The 22,205-nt window shown below is 34.2% G+C and overlaps 1 protein-coding gene across 1 annotated transcript in view; it reads right to left on the bottom strand.

The window, feature by feature from the left end:
- The window catches only part of ATP2B2 (ATPase plasma membrane Ca2+ transporting 2), a 433,349-nt gene that overhangs the window by 83,330 nt on the left and 327,814 nt on the right, over nt 1-22,205 (bottom strand). The window contains exons 6-12 of the mRNA XM_082322150.1: nt 18,844-19,101; nt 17,717-17,842; nt 12,994-13,119; nt 11,151-11,183; nt 9,623-9,718; nt 3,708-3,749; nt 1,795-1,959 (exon numbers count right to left, since the gene is read on the bottom strand). Of these exons, the coding sequence (XP_082178276.1) occupies nt 1,795-1,959; nt 3,708-3,749; nt 9,623-9,718; nt 11,151-11,183; nt 12,994-13,119; nt 17,717-17,842; nt 18,844-19,101 (846 nt within the window). The remainder of the gene's footprint in view (nt 1-1,794; nt 1,960-3,707; nt 3,750-9,622; nt 9,719-11,150; nt 11,184-12,993; nt 13,120-17,716; nt 17,843-18,843; nt 19,102-22,205) is intronic.

Here is a 22,205-nt window from a genome sequence, read left to right as displayed (position 1 = left end):
AAGGAGTCTCCTGTAGTTTATGCTGCTGTATAAAGTATTTTAGAAAAGCCCTGCTGATGTGTCTGGCTGAATACAATGAGGCAATACTGGAGAATCAACCACAGAACAGTTTTTCATTGTTTTTCTTGAAAAATGTGACAAATACTAGTGTTTCCAAGGTTTCCCTTTTCAAAGGGACATATGCAAACAGTGCATATTTTTATGAGGAGAGGCTCAAAAGAGGTACAACACTGAGAGCATAGCACAAGAGACACTAATAAATATTTCAGAGAATTCACAAAAGATCCCAGGGACTTAATATGCTCTCCCAATGACACAGACTTTGCCAAGATAGCACTCCTCCTTCACAATTTTGTTCCTGGATTTCAGTATACAAATAAAAACTCCATTAGAACATCTATTTTGCCTCGCTGTGATTATTGCTCTTTGGCAGGTTTCTATGTAGCAGTTAAGCCTGTATTTCAAAATAAATTAATTTCTCTCTAATGAGATCATACAGTAGAAGGGGAATGCTGTGAATTTCATGTCTTGACTGAAGTTAAAAAAAAAAGTTGGTAAGCTGGAGGATGCTACGGTTGACAGGAAACAGATGAGTCAGGGAGACTGCTAAATGACAGAGGATAAAGGAAAATCCATTAAAATATTGTACAGGCAAATATTCATGACAATGCAGGACATCCCTATATATTGTCCAACGACAAAGAAAAACCAAATGAAGCAATGATTAATTAATTTAATTCATATTACTTGCCACACTATGGTTAGAACTCCCTATACAATAACTTTAAAAGCTATATTCACATGCCTGCTGAAATACCAAAGGGAGTAATAATCAGAAGGCAATGTAGAAAGGTACTTAATCGAAGAAATTAATGGTCATGAGAAATGAAGCGTTTCCGTATCAATGCATACTGTCATACAACTGACAAAAAAGCAGAGAAGCTTGAGAAATATGAAACTGGGCAAAGCATGAAATTGAATATTAAAGAGATGAAAACCATAGATTCCAAGTCATGCACTGTTCAGGCAATGAAATAGAAGTGGCATCTTGGGGTTATGTGAACAATTTAGCGTAACAAACTTAAAAAGGAACGAGAAGGAATAGCAGGGGTAAAAATCAGACTGGTAAAGAAGGATAAAGGAGATTGAACAGAGGTAAAGTTAGGAATCTGTTGTAGGGCTTCAGCAAATGATCTGGATAGAGATCAAGATCTCTAGAAAAATGAACCTAATGAACATTATGTCATTATGAAAGATTTTCACTTTCTACCTACATGTTGGAGAAGAAGTGCTACTTATAACAGTAGAGACCAGATGGTACTGGATACAAGAGTCAACAGATGTGTCATATTTGGGTAGAAGGCAGGAACATGGATATTAAGAGAGAACAGAATGATTTCAGAATCCATAAGAGGGAAATGCTGTGTGAGTGAGAGTTTGAGATGACATTAGAGATTCTGAAACTGTGTACTCAGAAGTTCTAAGGGGAGAGGAAATTAAATATGTAATTACTGCACTTGGGAATATGGCCTATGAGAAAAGCTACATTTCATTTTGATTCAAATATTCATTACAATCCAAGTTGCCCAAAGCTTCCAGTTTCCTGACAGTCAAAGCTGAGTTTTAGAAGAATAAAAGATCTTCAATACCACGTACTATCCTTGGAACAGTATTATGATGACCTACTTCTAAACATTGCAGTAAAAAAGGCCTATCCCTTTTAACAATAATTTGTTTTAAAACTCTTGGTTGCTAGGATAATACACTGCTATTCGGTCAGTTATCCAATCATACCTGCTTTGCCTATCTGGACTGCCAGCTTGGTCAGTTTTCCCTGAAGAACAGATTTTTCTTTCTTGTGCATGTTGGATTTCTTCTTGTCTTTGTCATCTCCCTCTCCCCCTTCTGCACTCTTCAATGGCTGCATCTCCATGGCAGCAGCCCCATCCTGCTGCTTGGCTAATAACGCAGAACAAAACTGTTACTCCAAAACTATTCTTCATTCGTTTTATCTTAGTGTTTATACTTACTGAATTCAACCAGCAACACCCATGGCAGGGGCTGACTGCAACACAGATGATTGTAACTGTGCACAGAATTACACGTCACTCCCATGGCAGACAGATGCCTCTATGAGACCCAGTGGGGTTCTGCAGCGGCACAAATGTACAAGCATACCCATGTGCACTCCGTACATATGGGGATATGTAATGTGCTGTTTGTCAAGTACCATGAAAACCATTGATTTTTTATTATTATTTATTTATTTTTAAAACCACCACTACACATATATATCACTTAATGTCTTGTAAATTACTTGGCAAGTAACTGTACCTCAGTTGTGCAGGATTTCCTAGAACAGCAGATCTCAAATACTTTGGCAAATAAGATGGTCTATATATCTCTAAATTTTGGTATGTCTCATAAATTTGTAACCATACTTTTAATGAAAACATTTTAAAGGCAATGTGGTTCCACAGATGATCCATGCACCACTTCTCTTGACTGCATGGGCTCCTCAGTGACCAGCAGACCACACTTTGTGAACCACTATTCTAGATAATACCAGACTTTAAAAGTTTCCTTAGCATTCAGTGTTCAAGTAACTTAACCGTCAGGTCAGATGGCGATACCATCATCATTCTCCCATAAAAAGCAAACATAATTTAAAGTCTAAACCATCCTTTCTTGAAAGAATGCTAATGCTAATATAAGGAAACTTTATTTTAGTATCAAAGAGAAAGACATGTTTTTTAAAAGCAATGACATTCCAGTTTATATATGTGTATGTGTCTGTGTTGTATTGAACAGAGACATAAGTAAATTAAATAGAATTAGATGAAAAAGCTTTGCTTTGACATTTGTGAACAGATTGTAAAAAACCATGCTTATTTGACCTGGAAATCTAATTCGTCTATTTAACCTTAAAACTTATTCATTTAACATCATTTTATTTAATAGTTTTGCACCATTAACAACTGAGTTTATCTATTCAGTTTCCAATCCACTAGCTTTGCAATCTTTAGAATTATCTGAGAACAGAAAGTTACAGTTCAATTTACTTATTTGGTATAACCCAAAGAAACATGATAGCTGTGTTTCATATAATAAAAAGGGAACCATGACTTTGCTTCAGAGAAAGGAAAACATTTATTTCAATTTCTTCCTGAGAGCGTACATTAAATAAGAAACTACTAAGATTCTTAATCTTCCTGTTATTTATCCTTATAATACACTTCTACCTTGCTAAATAACCTCTTGGCTTTAAAGTTTCCTTTTGCTATTGCTTTACCTTCTCACTGCAAATGAAAATATGTCCGTACGATGCCATTAAACACCAAAGATGATGAGACATATCAAAAATAGGGTTGGAAATTCACTAACGATACATAACATACATAACTTGCACAAGAAAAATGAATTCAAATTAACTTTGTGACATGAAAGTATCGTCCATAAATAGCTTATTAGAAATACTGATCTCCTATCCTAAATATCTGCTATATCAAAATTCTGTAAATTACAATTTCTTTGCTAGGTTTTTTGTTGGGTTTGGTTGTTTGGGATTATTTTAACATTCTGTTTGAACAGTAGGGCCATTTTCACACACAGGCACAAATCACAAATTTTCATTTCGTTTTTTTAACAGACTTTAACTACATGCTAAAAATAAAATCCACAACCTCCTTAATATGAAAGAAGATTACCTTTGTTCTGGCTGTTCTCCATATTCCCATCCTGCATTTTGCCTATATGATGAAAAATTTCAACAGACAACAGACAGTAAACAATCTTCACCCAAGACAGAACATGAAAATGGGAATTTAAATAAAAAGGGCAGACAAAAGTAATGAGCATGTTACAGATACTTATTTATGATCAGTAGCCATTGTTATCATATGTTTACTTAGAAGCATGGACAACTTAGCTGGACACATTCAAGGAACTGCAGTCAAGTTCAATGTTGTAACATGAAAAATACTAAATATCAGCACGTATTTTTAAGTAAATCTCATAAATTAAGAGGGTGAAACTAATCAAAAGAATCCAGTGGAAAGCATAATTCGAATAATATTACTGAACTGAAATTTCAGAGAGCTGGGACTTAAAAAACCCACAGGTATAACTTTGGCACATACCAGTATAGAGCATGACTTTCTTAATGTATTCCAGAATTAATTATTTTAGAAAATTAGGACAAAATATAAATAATAGTGTTAATAAATATGAAAAAAAAATGTAAATCAGATATGATTTTACAATTACATCTTCCTCACTTGGTTGTATTATTTAGCAAGATAGTCCTGTAAATACAAGTGCCAAGTGATCATCCTATATTCAGGTTTATCCTAAAGAAAGATTTGCCAAGCGCATCTATAATTTCCAATTTAGTCTTTCTGCTACATATAGTTTTACCATACCAAAGTCCTTATTTGTTTTTTTAAACTGAAAAATATACCATTTGAAAGTGTGTATGAAATAAAAATGGAAAAATACAAATCAGAGCGTACAAAACTTTGGTAATTCAGAATAACTAGTAAACAATTTCAAATGTATTCAAAATTTCTTAGTGGGATCCCTTATGAAACTTTCACAGTGATATATGAATTTATCTTATGGAAAAGACTACTTGAGTTTTATAAGTATTTTATTCAGAATGGATGACATTCTCTTTTTGTAGTTATGTATAATGCACAATAAAAAAATAATGGTAAGGAAAATTAATAGTTAAAACACCGTTACAGGATTTTTGACATATTCCAATAAGAAATGTATCATTAGAGTTTATTAAAAAAACTACGACAGCAGTTATGTCCTGCTCTTCCAACTTCCTGCAATAATATAGCTGGTACTGACATGCACAATAAAGCAGCAGAAATTATGCTTCAACGTATGTATTAATTTTTTCACTCTATGCTGTGAATAAATAGTAGCAGAATTAAAAGCCTAAGATGCATTTCTTGCATGTTTGTATTTTCAATAACTGGGAGATCACTAAAACTTTCTCTCTCAAAAAGAGCAAAAATGGCCAAATCAGTCATAAATTTATCACTGTAACATTTCGCCCCATACTAATAGGCTACAGGCACTGAGAAATTCAGAAGCATAGAATTACAGTAAAGAAAAGGATGTTTCGCTACATATAATCATCTCAGTACTCAAATGGATTACTAAAGTATGCTGAAGTAAACCTTTTAGCATCAACTGCTTGTCTGTATTTCTAACTATTCCCACCTTGGCTATAACATGACTTTTAAAAAGGCAGTAACTATCTTCCAAAGACTTACATTTTGCCATGAGACATGAATCTATGAGCCTGAACAAAGCCAAGTTCATTTGCATTGTGAAATCTGCTTGAAAATTTTTGCATACAGTGCACAGCTGAACTTGCTATCTGCACAATGGCTATTTTTCTTAGAATGGTTTTTAATAAAGTTAGTGGAAGAGATAAAACTTCTCTAATAATTGAAGATTCTTCAACTTAAAAAACACACAACCAAAAAAAACCCCAAACCTATGACTTTCATAACTGGCAAACACAAAATACACTGGTTTTCTGTGTTTTTTGTAACTATGATAAAGAAAAGAATGTGTAAAGGATTTGTTTGCTCCTGTTCCAAATAATTTTAAGCCTGTACTTGGCTATAAATTATGAATGAAGAAAGAAATTAAGAAAGAAATTAAGATGATAGCATCCCTACTGCTGAGAAATCCTTTCGCCTTTCAGTTTGTGCTAGGACCAGAAATACTATCCTGTCTTTCTGACCTTTGTGCATTGTTTAGAAACATTAAAAGGATGAGTATTTATTAATATTTTTATAATCGTTGTATATTTAATTCTTCAAACATATATTTTTACATAATTTTGCAATTTTTTTTTCTTTTCTTTTTGGAAACAAATAAGTAAAAGGAAAAATGTTTGGGCCCTGAAATCTGGAGGAATTCATCTGAGTTTATTTTTACCACTTTTCTAAGCAAGGATGAAAAATCAGAAGGTTTAGAAAAGAATATAGAGCCTCCTAATATGAGTTGTATTCTGCAGTTGCTTTGAAGGTTTTGAGTTTGAATATAAAATGTTTTTCATGTTGCCTTTGCCTTATTAAAACTTCTGTCTTTTGGAACGTACCCATGGTACCATTAGTGCCAAAGTTCTTAGCCCCAAATCCAGTTACTTCTTCAAATGAACTTTCCAAGAAAGACTCCCCTTTACCTCCCCCAGCCCTTTATGAAGAGTCAATGAGGCAGAATAACAAAGATCTATCGCTGGCATTAGGAATTATTTGTTCATTGGAGGAACTGCTTGCAATCAACAGAAGCAGCTAGTCGAGTTATGTTCTCATGTGCTGTGATGGAGCAAAAACCATAAAATACTCTACTGATTTTCCAAAATGTCTCATCTTGCAATAGAAATGAATTATAGCCCTCTTATGCCAAGTCAGTTACATTCTGCAGCTAGTAAGAACAGATGCACATTGCAAATCTATATATAGGGGGAAAAGTGACGTCAAACATATCTGAAGTGAATCATTAGGAAATCTTTCATGTAGTGTGATATCAGAGCCAATGCATTAGTAAAACACAGGTTAACTACAAAAGAATAAATCTGATTCCACTACATCAAATAGGAAGTTTTAGATAATTCTTCTATGCACTCACTGAACCACTTACAATTCAGAAAACACTTGAAAATACATTAAAACTGCAAATAGCTTTGCAGGAATTGAATAGTAGTGTACGTATGCCAGAACTGACGGAATTAACAGTAGATGTAAAGTATCTCAGCTGAGACATTTCTCTGAGTCTGGTATGGTGTTTCTATATCAGAATATAATTTTAAGTAACAAATTCTCTGAGTACCAAATGCCAAAAGAAACTCAACAACCCAACATGGAAATCCTGATTTAGGTATCAGGTAGTGCTCTACTGGACAATGATAAGCACTCCTTTATCTAAGGAAATCAAATTTGTGGTAAACAACCTGTAAACAGTGATTGCTGCTTTCCATATTTTCTTTTTAAAAAAAAAAAAAGTACCTTTTCTAAATAGAATACTTTAAAATTAGAGGAATTTTCATGAATTACTATCTTTCTGTAAAATTTTCTGATCTGCTCATAACCTTAACTTGTAACCTTTTAAAAACGAATATATTGTCCATATTTTTAACAGACACCACCAACTAATTATGTATTTTAATCTCAACTACTAGAACCCAATAGAATTTATAATAGTTCCTTCGACACAGCAGACAACAGTCTGTGTCACAAATCTGTATGAATTTATCACTATAAGCTCACTGACTGAAAACAAAATACTTCTTTTGTGTCAAATGTATATTGGCAACTAAGACAATAACAATATTTTATTTGAAATGGTAATGAGTTGATTTTCAAGTAACAAGCAATAGCATTTCCTGAGCAAAGCACTTACTCAAGTATGTAATTTTTTTTCTTATTTGAAGGTATTTTCTACAGAGAGATATTAAACTTTAGGTAAAAATGCTTGTTTGCAGTCACATCTCAGGGAGAATTCTCAGACATTATTGAAAAAATTCATTTCATCCAGACCGAAAAAATACCTACATGAACTTGGTCATCTTGCTTTAGAACTTATTATTTTCCTTCCTTTCTCCCCTCCAAAACATATCTACATTTAAGTATTTTCTAACTCATCATCACTGCTGACTAGAAAAATGTATAGTAGAAACAGAAATCAGACTTTTTCCCAGACAATTTCAGAGCACTCAGATCTAACTTTACTTGCCAAGTCTTGGTTCTGCTCTGAACGCAATGTCAGATAAGTTGAATTGTGGAAAGTATCTCCTTTCCATATTGATCAAAGATCCGCAGAGTTACTGCAACTGCATCACCTCAGAAGAGTTAAAAGCAAAAACATATTCAGCTGCACAAAACATTGACTTCTACACTTTGTGCACTGAAAAGAATTGAGTATGTATCTCCCAAATCCAAGACAAACAGGGACAGTAATTGTTTGTGATGGGAGAGAAAACAACGGAAAATCACATATTTAAGATACTGATTTAATATCTCTTGGAACTCAATTTCTGTATTAAGTTCAGGCATTAAGATCAAACACAACAGATATTTACCAGGCAACTAAAACTTGCTAACAGAGAGACCAGGTTAGAACAATTTAGGACTCATTTCTGCATCTTGCTGAGTGGTGGTTCTCATCCAGCAAAGCACTTAAGCAGATGCTTAACTTAGTCCTCGGCAACTTGCAGGACTGAGCATAAATGTAATACTGCAGTCTCCAGTGGGATTGAAGGAGAACATCCGGTAAGACTTTGTTGTATGCATATGTTTGTTTTACACACAACAGAATAGAATTATAGAGCATAAAGAATGGAGAATGAAATATTCATCATTAATTTCCTGGGTTCTTGGTCTCTAAGGAATCTGAAATTGGGGTGTTGGAACCAGGATGATATAGGTTCCTGTCATGCAGTGAGATGTAGGGATTGTAAATCCTAGTTTTCCAGCAAACTTAGAATGTGCAGGAGTAAAATTTTAAATCTGGTTATGTGTTTCTTTTAAATTATAATAAAATTATTTAAAAATAGGCTCAAAGATTTCCTATGTCATTGCTTTAAATAAGATATTACACTAGTAAATCTTAGTACTTGTTTACTACTTGGTATTGCTATGTCAGAAACTCTAGTTTCACATGCACAATGCAACAGCTACTGACCTGCATGGAAAAAAATTTCCATCACCAACACAGTGAAAAGCAGAATTACTTTTGTCAGTATTATTGGTGCTGTACAACAGGGAGAGGTTTCTATGGCAAATAAAGACTAATGTATCTGATTATCAGAAAAACACAGCTGATGCTTAGACTAATATTGACCCATTCCATTTAATACTGGAATTAGACTGTTAGAAGAGATACTGAAATATCTGCATGCTAAGAAGTGGGGTCAAGAATCTGTACTAAGAGACAGTCAAAACTGACTATGGTAATATTTTTTTTCTTTCTAGTAAATACAGGCAGGGTCATTAGATGATCACTATCTAAGGGCATACACAAATATCCACAAACATAACTTTTCTGTCATTGTCTTCCAAAAAAAGATGCTCAAAGCAGCAAAAGTTATTCCTAAAGCACTGTTAGTTGAAATTGAGCCAGATTCCTGACCCCAGCACCATTTCTCAGAACTACATGAAGACTATATGAATACTTATGAGAGTGCCACATCAGAAGAAAAGAAGATATAATACATTTATCATGGTGTTCTTCAGATCTATGCTGACAAATGTGTAAAGAATAGCTTTACAATAAAACTTCACGTAAAGGCAACTCAAAAGTTTTGAAACTAGCCTTACTTAACTGTTCCTTTTAATTGCAGTTTTAATTAATGGCAAATAGATCATAATTCCTACGTCTTTCTCTCCCATGCTTAATTCTGTGTGAATAAAGTAAATAAGTCGCAGCATCTTTGTGGCATCTCTTATAAGCTACTATAGAGTTTATGGAGTAGGATCTCTCAGAGGGTAATCACATGCACATACAATATCTGTGCAGTTCATAAAAGGAAGAGGGAATATTATAGAGTCAGGAGAGAAATCTATCAAATAAAACAAGCTTGGTGTTCTTGACGTACCATTGACTAAGGTGGCATTTGCATTATCAGTGGCATTTGCACCTGCTGCATCATCTGTAGCTGAAGGAGGGTGGGAGGAGGGATGGGAAGAATCTACTGAGTAATAATGGATAAAAAAACAATAAATAATAATAATAATAACAACATGAACAGATGCACATGACAAAACAAAAAACATTTATGGAATACTATGGTTTTGTTTTCTCCAAAATCAATCTGTTTTAAATTAATTAACATAACTTTCAAAAGCAAAATGTCATTACAAAGGTGTTACAAAGTAAGGCAAAAACTCATACATAGAATAATAATAATAATAAAAAATAAATAAATATGAAAGACATTTAACAGTTAACAGAGTTGGTGAGAACTGACTGTAGACAGTACTATGTACATTGCTTTGGTCCTTTTATGTGTCTTTTTTTTTTCCTTTAATATAATGATACAAGAGCAAATATTAAAATGGTTGAAATAATTCCCTTGAGTTAATGAATTTACGCAACACATGGGTAGTTTTAAAATATGCAGCATACTATATAGTATATACAACATTACATATTTTGTATTTTATGTAATGTTGCATATTATGATGTATTATTGCTGATACATCCCAGTCTAACATGGGCTCAATCTATGTCCTGCCATAACCTAGTTAACAGGCACATTGATCTGAGTAGAAATATTAAGCTTTTCAATATTGTATATGGAAATGGCAAATATAGTCTTGAGGAGAATAAAAAAAAACCCTCTTTTTGTTTTCAGCAATTATCTGCATATTAGAGAAATTGGTCAAGCAATCTTTCCTAATAGGAAGGTGAAAAACTCAAATAATGTTTTGTTATTTTATTGTGGTTTTTTTTATACTAGAGATCAGAAAATCAGTCTCTACAAATGATAGATAAAATAAGTTTTGTTTTGTTTCTGTTGGTTAATTGTTCACAATAGAAAACAGAAGTCTTACAATAAATCCTGATTGAGACTTTGAACTTCCTCAGTACTTGACCCATAGTGACTGCTTCACACTGTACTGGTTTGTTATTCAACAAAAATGGCCATGTTTTATTTACAAATGGTAAACTGGGAGAAGAAAATAAACACCATACAGGATTTAAACACCCTGTGTAACTACATTCATAAAAATTTCAATTGCAAATTTGATTACTGTGATAGTAATAACTTAAACTGTTTTGGTTACTCATGCTTATTTTTTATTCTATTTGGATACTCATAGTAACCAGCACAGCATGAACTGCTAACAGCAAATCATGCTTTTCAACATTTAATATACTGTAATTTACTTCTGGAGAATGACTGATTACTCAAGCTTAACATTAAGATTTGCAACACCAACAATGCGTGCACACTTAAATGTTTGCCACAAACAATCCTGTTGATTTGAAATTATTCTTTATTTTAACTGGACTGATTCAAAACCAGTTATTTTAATCATTAGTTCAACCCTGATTTGCACCAAAGCTTGCTGGCTAAAAGCCTCATCCTTTCATTTGATGTGGTACAATTCTTACTCTACCTGGAAGCTGATGTCCATCCTCCTGTTTCACACCTGTATGATGATTTTTACAAAATGTTAATGAACGATAAAGACATACACCCACATAAGACTGAAACAAACATTTATGATTGGCAGGATTTCAGAGAATTGCAGGTTTATATATGAGTACAATATTTGAGTTTGGGCCTCAATCTGCAACTGGCTCTGGCCAGGCACCCCTGTGCACTAGCACAAAGCTGCTAGCAGCATTAGAAAATGCCAGAGAATTTTCTTGGTATTGTAGCTACGTCCAGTTAGATTCAGCATCTGCATAAAAAGTTCTTACACACCTCTAAGTATCTCTGTCTCTGGGTAGTGAGTTATGACCACAGTGCAGTGCATTACTCTGCTATCTCAGACTTCTCTTTCCCTGTCTTTCAAGGCTATGAAACATGAGAGAATCACCAGCATCCTGAGCAAAATAACATAGAGAGAAGGCCAACCCAGTTAAACAAAGGACCTCCAGGCAGACAGCTGTCACTTTCAAACAGGTACTGAAGTTGCTCCTTCTCACCTACAATATCCTTAGACACTGCCAAAACAGATGCTGCCAGGTCTCAGAAGGTCTGTGTCTAAGGAGTCTTTCTCTTAATGATATCAAGATCAAACTCTAAGATATTGTTAAAAACTAGTCTGACATGAAAGAGTTTTTCTTTGGGAAGTTTCGCTATTTCTCCTTTTAATGTTCCTAGAACTTACCATGCCTAGCAGGTATCGCACATTTCTGTGTAGAAATGAAATGGTAAACATTTCAAAGTCTTTCATCAAGTAAAAAAGGATTTCCTCAGAGGAACATGGAGTCAAGTGCAACCACTTATTGAACATATTCAGAAATGGAAATTGTAGGTCATGAAAATAATTTAAATTTGGCCTTCCTATCTGCAGCTTCAAATTAAAAGGATGGAAATGAAAAAAGGTGGAATCACACTGCCTGACAGATACTAAGTAAAACATTCAATAAAGCTATAACTGCTCTTTTTTATTAATAGTGAAAATCACTAAGAAGAGTGGAAATGTCTAAAAAACCCCATATTAATCAGCCCTTAATTATGTCTGAAAGATAAATATTCTTAGAACAAACTTGGAATGAAATTCTGAAAGTAGACATGAACAATTTACAAGACTGTATGAACAAAAACTGGAAAGGACACACATGAAATCATGTTTCTGCTTATTGTGCAGTCCATAAATTAGCAATTGCTTATGACATCATACTATAATAAGGTGAAAAGTCTGAAGAGATTTCTTGGTCTCATTAATGATACAGGACTTCAAAGTTAAACTCTCTGTTAACATTTACTGTTACTTTCTTCTCTTTTACTATTCTTAGTTTGACCTTTACTCCTTAAGAAACTGAAATGTCTCTAAAGTCACTCACTGACATTAAACAGCTAGGCTAGCAAAAAGCCACATCTTATCTTTATTTTATTTTTGAAGCTCAAAGACAGACGCTATTTCCATGGCCAAGTTTTTTTTTTTTTTTCTGAAAAAAATAGTACATAGATGTAAATGCACAAGAGCAAAACCTCAGCAAATTTTAGGTGAGTATGAATTTCTGTAAAGAAGACATGGCAATGGGAGTATGCCCTTGCATTTAATTATGTACTAAGAATCTACAATTTCACACTGGAAAAACATCTTGTTATCCAATGTATTCACTGGTTAACAGCTTTTGCTGTTTTTCTGCGTGACATATAATGACAAAAATGTACACAAAAAAAGGAAGTTTTTAAAATCGTATTTGTCAAGAATGGTGGAGAGCTCTAGTTACACAAAGCCCAAGAGCTTTCTTCGGAGCATCCTTATGTGTTGTGAAATTTACCTTTCTTATCTTTCTTTTCTTCTTCTTCTCCTCCAGCACCTAGCAGAGTAAAGATGATGCCTGTCTGAGAATTCACACCCACAGCAGTTACAAGCATTCGTCCAGAGCCTTCCATGACGTGAGTACCTGGAAATATGCAATATAAGTTATATATAGATAAAAAAATTAAAAGAAGAACCATTAAATATTTTATGCAAGACTTTTACTATAGTACTGAGAGAAATTTGTTACACTTTAAAAATCTATATTGAGGCCAATGTAATTACATTCCAAATGTAATCCCTATTGTTGTAACATTATTCTCAGCCAAGAATGGATGCTTAACTGCAAATCTTAGGCTGCTCATCCATTAACCACACACATTAGATTCCCTTTTTAAAAGAAATGTTGTCACTAACCAACTTTACACATTCTTGGAAGATAATAGTTTAGCTTCACGCAGTTAATTCTTGTAACTTGGAATACTATTACATAAATGAAATGAAAACACGTGTGCAATTTCTCTCATCTTTCTCAGTTATGGTTGATTTACAGGCATAGAAAAAATATTTTTGAAGACAATTTCACATCTTCAAACTTGAAAAACCAATACAGAGAAAAATCTTCAAGGGGATGTTTAATTAAATCATGAGATTCCCAAATAGCAGGAAGAATCTGATGTACACTTGAAAACAAATTCAGTATGTACAGAGATTTCTATTACTCTAAAACAAATCAAAATATACAATATTCCAAATAATTTGGAACATTTGAAGTTAGCTGCTCTATTCTGAAAATTTCTGCTATGCTAGAAGCCTAGCTTAGAATATATTCTGGCAGGGAACTAAGACAGAATCAGAACTACTTTTCTCCAGGCAATAATTGACCCGATTCCTTAATCAAGCTTCCATTTTATTTCCAAAACCTAACGAAGCACCATGACCAAGAGATTTCTTTTATTTGTTCTTCAATAAGCTGAGTTTTCTTTGCTTCAAATCCTCGTTGTGCATTGATAGAAATACTCATTTATACACGTTAGGTTAGGATAAAGTAATGTTCTGTCAGTCTCAGTTCAGTGAGAACTACACTAGTTGAGCTCCTCTATGTAACTCTTTCATACCTTAATCAAATTAATCTAAATACCTAGGAAAAGTTTTAAACAATAAGCCTCAAAAGGCATTTTTCACAATGTTAACTATCATCACATGGTACCCCAAAATACTTCACTGTGTGCAATACTGAGGCCAGGCTCGTATTGAAAACTTCTGTACTAAGGAATCATGGATTTCTCCTAACTTCGTACTATACAAAACTTAAAGGGTAGCAGTCAGACCCAAGCTGTCTTCACCTGTTGGTTGATACATGCCAATGCTCATCACAAAGAAATTTAACTTCACCACAACCTTGTTTAAGCTGATGACTTTTGATGCAACGGCTTATGCTATGCTATGCATGCAAATCTCTGTTAATGAACTAAAAGAAGGAAAATGTTTTAGACAGAAGTATAATGGAACTATAGAAGAGAAGCTGCTTCTTTTGGTCTCAGGTATATCAGGGTCTGTACTTCCATTTCTGCCTTCCTAGGTGTTACCAAATGTGCTACATATAGATGGAAATGAACCATCTGGTTTAGTCAGCATTTGTACTCTTAGAATTGCTTCTCAAGTACAGTGAACGACTATCTGGATGATTAAACAGGACATTAAGCACAGAAACTTATTTAGTTTAATTATGTCATTGAAACTGATTGAATATTAAATGGTGTCAATGGTGAAAATAATACTTCCTGATTCAGGGTGTTTATCTTTAACCAAATTTAGACTCACAAAACAAACCATGGCTGCAATTCAAATGTTACTTTTCAGTTATTCCTCTGTCAAACCTGGACTGTTTTCATTTCCAACAGATGATTAAGAGAGAATAGTGGCAAGCAGCATCCTGACAATATTTGTCTAAATTCCAAAAGCCTACCTGGAGATAACTTACTGATGTCTTCAGGTGCAAATATAAGAGGAAAATTTAAGGTCTGTTTGCTGTTTTTGCGAGGGGTTGGTTTGGGTTTTTTTTTCTTTAAACAAGTTTTATAAAAATATAGGTCTAGGCTATCATCCAACAGGAACTGTTTTTCAACCAGGTCAAACCCACCCTGAAAAACGTGGTGGTTTCCAAGTTTTTGGACTACTAACAATTTCCAGTGGGCACTCCAGCTCCCGCATTATTGGCATTAAACCTTGCACTGTATCTATAGACGAAGGTATTTTTTGCATGACAGTATCTCAAATCATCAACTCTGCTCCTGAGAAAACAGAGTTCAGGGATTTTCTAACACAGCATGAGTAAAAGTTCATTAGTATAAGTATGGAACAAAGGTGTGTGCAGTGCTTGCTAAAATATCACATTAATTCTTTACCTTCTTTGTAATCACAATAGAGATTACATAGTAATGCAGAAAAATAAAGAATATAAACTTTCTTTAACTCTGCAATAAAAACATAAAGACAAATTTCTCTCCTTATAGCAAAGAAATTTGAGTTGGGAAGCAAGACAAAAACATCTTTTCTCTGAACTTGACTGCTTTCCCTTTCTCTTCGCGCCATGCCTTTCAGGGCAATACCTTCATGTTTTTTGACAGCCACCACTGAAATCTATGGGTATTCAAAAAGATCTGATTCAATTTAGGAATATGTGAGAGTACACAAATCAATGGAAACTTCATAATCAGAAAACCTCTAGAATTCAACAACAGAATATTTTAATTTATAGAAGTCTATGATATTTCATGACAGAAGTTTCTAGAAGAAAATATCATTATTAAAACTATCTCTTTAACATGAATATTTGATGCCAGCTATGAAGTTGTATTTACAAAACAGTACAAATATCAGCTAAGAAAAAAGAAATGGAAAAAAATGCACAACCATTTCAAGGACAACATTGCATTACAAATTCTGTTAGGAACAGCAACAGTGAGCTACCCTTCCTCCAAGTATCACTGCAGGCCTCCCTGTTTACACACTGGAAAGCACCTCCAAGAGAATTCTTAATCTACAATCCAGGTAAGCCTAAATATCTGGACTACTAGGATAAATCAAATTATTGCTAATCTAGCAAAAATAACAGTCAGTAGTTTCATACACTACTCATGAAAGTCAGAACGCTTCCTTAAGTTATCTTACAGTGGAGCCAGAGGGACACCAAGAATTCAAAAGTGGCACTGTCCCCACTATTCAGCATTTTTATGTGCTGCCTGCAAATGCTGAGCTCTTAATTGTATTTTCTCCACACAAATGCAGACTTCAGAATTTGCAGCTACTCCACTAATCTTTATTAGCCTCTACTGAACATGTGCAAACACATCTTTCAGACATTTATAACTTGGAAAAATTTGGGGTTTTACAACATGAACAGCAAAAGGCATACACTTGGCAGGGACACAGCAGCAAAAACATTTAACAAATAAAAAACAGATTATTTTTAAAGAAACCAAAATAATTTTTCTCCTAAAAGAGCAAAAGAAATTTGTTTTGCCGCTTTGTTCTGAGAAGCAAACAAAATTTTTCATGTCATTTGAAAAATATATCATTTTTAATGCACCATTTCAGGCAGAAAGATGCTTGAAGCTTGCTAAAGTTAAAATTAACATGGTCTTTTGTAACATGAAGTGGAAATGGCAAGTCCGCAAATAACATTAGCAATTTCTTCATCTTAATTTAATGCAGCCACCTTTTGACTGAAATCTGATGTTTTTTTTACCAGACCACAATCCCATAATTTACATAATAAACATTCATAATCTCATAGTCAGTGAACCAAATATCTGATTTAAGTTTGGAAAGGATTTGCACTGTTAATGCAATAAAAACTGTCACATATCCTTACTGGTCGCTACTTGTCTCTTCTGAACAAAAGCATCTCCCAACAGTTGTTGCTTGAGAAGCACCAGCTCAGTGAGGCAGGATGGGGGCAGGATTTCTGCAGGAATGCTTACTTACCTGCTGCATTGCAACATAAATATTCTATTTGGGATGACTTTTGGCTGACTGTACAACCAGACAGCAAAGAGAATCCTTTCCATGAATAAAAAGTTCAAATGTATTTGAAAATGACTGTTTCAGGTTCTGACACATTGATAATCATTATGAGATCAGCAGGCTGTTATTTTATTCCATCCCAGCTGGAATCTATTGACAACCAACCTATTTAGAAACTATTTTTTTAGAATTAAAAATATCACATTCTATTTAACTGATTTACTGTATAGAATTATATTATAAAATACAGCTATTACAAATAACTTGAATTTACCACCGAAGTCAAGCCCACAATATTTTAGTATATCCATTTCCTTCTAAGAACATTGTTTCTTTTTCTATTGTATCTAATATACATGCAAAGAAAGTGTTTAAAGAGACTTTAAAAGGCTTTGAAATTTAATGGTTAAATTAAAACTAGCATGCAATGAATTGAAACAATTGTTATTTCCTTAAGTGATACTTTCCTTTTCCTCTGAAAATGTTTCATTACTTTCTCACTTTATAAAATAAGTATGATGATCAGAAATAATTGCACACAATCAAAAAACAATAGCATGTCTTTTGAATGACAGACAAGGCCAGTGTCTGTGTTCAAAAGATCAGTTGTATCTAGGTTACCAAAACCTGATGGTGTGGAAAAGCAAAACAAAACAAAACATGAACAAAGCAGTGCACAAACGATAACTCAGCAAGAATTCAGGCAGATTTACCTGACAGTAGCATTGGATCTTTGTCAACAGATTTGCGGACTTGGTCTGACTCTCCAGTTAAGGAGCTTTCATCAATTTTAAGATCATTTCCTTGAATAAATATCCCATCGGCAGGTAGAAGATCACCTTTCGGTAAGAACATGGTAATGGAAAACCACAGTGGTTTAGTGAGATTGGTTTTATAATTACATAATTGTTTTTATTATAAAATCACAATTAACAATAATTGCATTAAAATGTAAAATGAAAGCAAAAGTGAAAGAACTACTACCATTTCGGTCCATATTAGCCATGTTATTGCAATCCTATAGGGAAGGGCTTTTGTATTGCAAATATTTTTTGCCTAATGCTATCCCAGAATCCGACTGCATCACATTTAACATACGATGAATGTAATAATCACTGAGATTTAGCAGGGGGAGTACTCTTCTTAACATGACATGAAGGTTTCTCTATGAGACTTCATAGGAATTAACAGTGGCTAATAAACAGTCAAGCTGCCTTTCCCCTTCCCCTCTCAGGAAGCCCTTAGCTAAGTCCAGAAGAAACTTGACGGTTGATAGAACAGGCATTTTGCTGGAATTTGCCAGGCCAGTCAAACACAGAGTACTCAGAGTTCCTGCAAAAGTCCTCCTGTTCACTGGAGCACACGGCTTTCCCTATGGCATATAATTACAAGGCATCCACCTACTAGAAGCATCTGATCGGGGGGGACTTACAGAATCCATAGCTCTGGAGCACCCTGTCAAGTGAAGTGAGCACAGAGGCACAATTCCCTTTCACAAAGCATTTAAAAATACTTCCCCTTATTCCTAACTGGACAGAAACCAAACATGCCAAATAGTGTAATCCTCCATGAAAGAGAATTACCTTTGTATGAACAGTTTTTGTCCAAGGAAGTAAAGATTACAAAAACAGAATTAATTACCTAGTACAATTTTATAGCAAGTGTCTTAGGTTTTCCTCTTGCCCTAACAGCCAAATTGTTATCTGACCATGGACAGTAACAACACCACATAATTCTCTGTCTTTTAAATCACTTCCAGTGAAGTGAGTCTATTCTGCTAGAAAGGGAATGGAGAATAAATAAAGTTCAGAAAAGTAGACATCTAGTAGACGGAACTTACCATATTTCACCTGTGCAATGTCACCAACTACTATCTCTGCCACTGGGATTTGGATAACCTGTCCACCTCGGACAACAGTAAATTTCTGTTCCTGCTCAATACGACTTTGAAGCCCACGAAACTGCTTCTCCTTGCTCCAGTCATTGAAGGCAGTGACAAGTACAACACAGATAACAGAGAGTAGGATGGCAGCACCTTCAATCCAGCCAGCTTCAGCCTCACCTTCATCTTCAGCGCCTCCTGTTGCAGTACCACACCCTGCAAAGACAACATTAAGAATCACTCAGTCAAGCGAAGATTGGGTTTATCATGTTTATCACAAGAAGAAAAAGCTTGCTGTGAAATGACAATAAGGTTAAGGAATAGAACTGCTTTTTGAAGTGCTATCTGCTAAATGAAACATGGCAGAATAGAGAAAAAGTAGAAATAAAGATGTCTGAGGAAAAGAGAAAGAAAACAAATCAACAGAAATTTTAGATCTTTTCATTTTTCTACTTAACAAGCTATCCTAAGTAAACCCAAACTAAACAAATGGGAGAAGGCGGCACCAATTCTGTTACGTAATAGAAGGGCTGATAGTTTCACTTGAGCCATCAAGCAGTTCCAGAAATAAGGAGGACTTACTAAGAGTGGCAAGAAGTAAAAATGACGAGTAACATCAATCAATTGAAAGCAATGACATTAAATTAAGATTCAAGAAAAGAGATTAAATTAAAACAGATTTAAGAAATATTTTTGAATACAATTTCTAAGTGTTCTCAACTAAACACCCTTATAAAGAACACTTGTTTAAAAAATACTGAGATGAACTAAGTATATTAGTATTCAAATGTGATAAAGAGATGTATTAGGAAACACTGAGTAAAAATAATAGTCTAATATTAATTCATCATTCTTCCTTACAGAGAAATAGTGGCATGCTTACAGAACTGTAAGCATATTATTTTTGTCACAAGTAAAACAGTATTAAAATAATACATTCTATGTATTAATTCTGAAGGGTTAATTCTGAATTGTTTTATACAAATCTGCTAATTATTTATTTCAAAGTCCTATGCAATTAAAATTTAAATAAATTTCCTAGATAGTATTCACAAAATAAAACTAATATAGCTCTCCTTAATGAAATAAGACCTAAAAAAAGATAGTTCAGAATAGTGGACAGCAAAGTACACATACTAGAACCACACAATTCAGAGATATCCCAACTGACAGGAGAGAAAAAAAGAACTCAGTCTGAACAATAGAGCCTCCTCTCCCAACTGACCAAGGGAGAAAAGAAATCTTTTAATTTTTCATGAAGAGCTGAACTATGTAGGCATTTGACATCACTTTTCCATCTTACCCAGGTACCAGGGAGTTTAGTGACTTAGCAACCATGTTGCTTCCATCTATGACTAAAGTTTAATTTTGGTATATTTGTCACCTGTCACTAGAGGGAATTAACAAGCAATTTTGATTTCTATTTTTAAGTTCCAAAGATTTCCCAGTAACATAAGCACCATAATTCATTAGCCAGCTGAGTAGTTACTCTTGTATATGAACTGTAACAAAATTACCAAAAGTCAAAGGAAGAAAGATGAGACTGAACCTCCAATAAGTGAACAGAAGAAAATTAAAATAAATGGAGCTTTTACCAGTGTTCTCTGTAGTTTAAATTTGGACTTAACCTAATTTAAAGGCAAAGCACATTCCCAAGAGCAGAGGCCTTCCTTAGGGGGGAATGCCCTTAGACTGAAGACCCATGTGAACCTTTACCTGCAGTACAAGAACCTCGCTAAAGAAAACATTTTCATAGCACCCAAGAAAGAAATGAAGTAACCTTTTGCAAGTTCAGTACCTTAAGCTACTTAAAACCAGTCACAAATGCAACTTACAAACCACATCTTCAATTTCTTCCTTTAGCAGAACATTACTTTTGGGAAGGACTAATGAACTTTGCTCTGTTTAACCTTAATCATCTTAATTCATCTGTCTTAGATTTTAGATTCCTTTTAGATTACTGATTTAGATCAGTAGATTCACTTTTGCCTTGCTTGAGTTAAGTGCCTTCCTAGTGCAAGTAAGTCTGCTTTGGCAAATATAAGACAAAAATTCACTATTCATTTTTCATTAAATATGATTTAGAATTAAGTCCCATGAATATCCTGTTCTTTCTAACAGCATACCTCCTCTCCTGTTTCTCACAAAAGAAACATGGCCTGGTCTAGCCACAGTCAAAGACTGATTTTATTTCCTTTTTCGATGGTTGAAATTTAGTCTAGCTCATAGAAAAGTATAAACAGGTGCTGTTTCCTACGGTGATCCCTTGGTCCAGATTAACTGACAAGAGTAACTTGCAGATTGACCCATAGAGGTGGGCAGCTCAGCTCTTCAGCAGTTTTACACATTTCCACTGGGGTGATATTTATTTACTTTATTCTGTAGCATGCCTTCTTATGCTTTCACTGAAAACCTTTATTTCTGCATATGAATTACTGATAAATTTATACTGTGATATTTTCTACAAAATCGAGAATTAAGATTATGTAATACTTAAAATACAAATTTTTAATTTGAGCTATATCAGTATACCCCAAAAAATCAGCCAAAGCTGTGCTCTGTCCTTCATTATAAGGATCCCATTATGGCTCTGGATATGCGTAAACTGTATAGCGATATCAGATGAGTAAAATACCCTCTCTCTACAGCAGAAAGCTACCAGTTTTGAGAAAGTCCTTGCTATTATCCCAAAGAACCAATAGGTCTGGTCACTGCCTCTGAGATGTGTCGGAGAAACAAAACGACAGCTAGTCAGTGCACTTGAACCCAGTGCTAACACACTGTACCTTGAATGGCTTGGAGAGTAATACTTCTGTGCCTCTTCAGGAAAAAAAACTTCTTGTTTCAGTAAAGACAGGTAAAAAATAAAAATAGTCATTGACTTGAGTAATGAAATTAATTTTGTGTGTATGTGTTGTCAGAACTGATTTCCATGTTAATATAAACAGTGCCATTCCTAGTATGTTCATATAACCAGAGAAAATAGTCTAACATAGCATGTACATACAAGATGCTATCATTAAGATGAAAGGAATTGTGTTTACTTGTCTCATAGATTATGCACAAAGCAAAGAACATAATTCACTCTTCATATTACACCTGAAAAAATGTTTGTAAGAATGAAAGAAAATCTGGATAAAACAGACTGAACTTAGATCAAGTTCTTGGAAAGTATCCCTAAATTTTACAAGCTTCTGCACTGAATAACAATTCATGATTTTAACTTTTAAAATCCTGAGAAAATTATCCATAACCCAATGGAAACAACAAAAGTTCAAATGCATTGCATTTATTTGCTGTTCATTCAGTCAGACAAATGC

This window comes from Platalea leucorodia, assembly GCF_965183815.1.
Source record: "Platalea leucorodia genome assembly, chromosome: 9".
NCBI lineage: Eukaryota > Metazoa > Chordata > Aves > Pelecaniformes > Threskiornithidae > Platalea > Platalea leucorodia.
The sequence above is the reverse complement of the archived record's forward strand: the minus strand, read 5'-3'. Positions and strand labels throughout refer to the sequence as shown.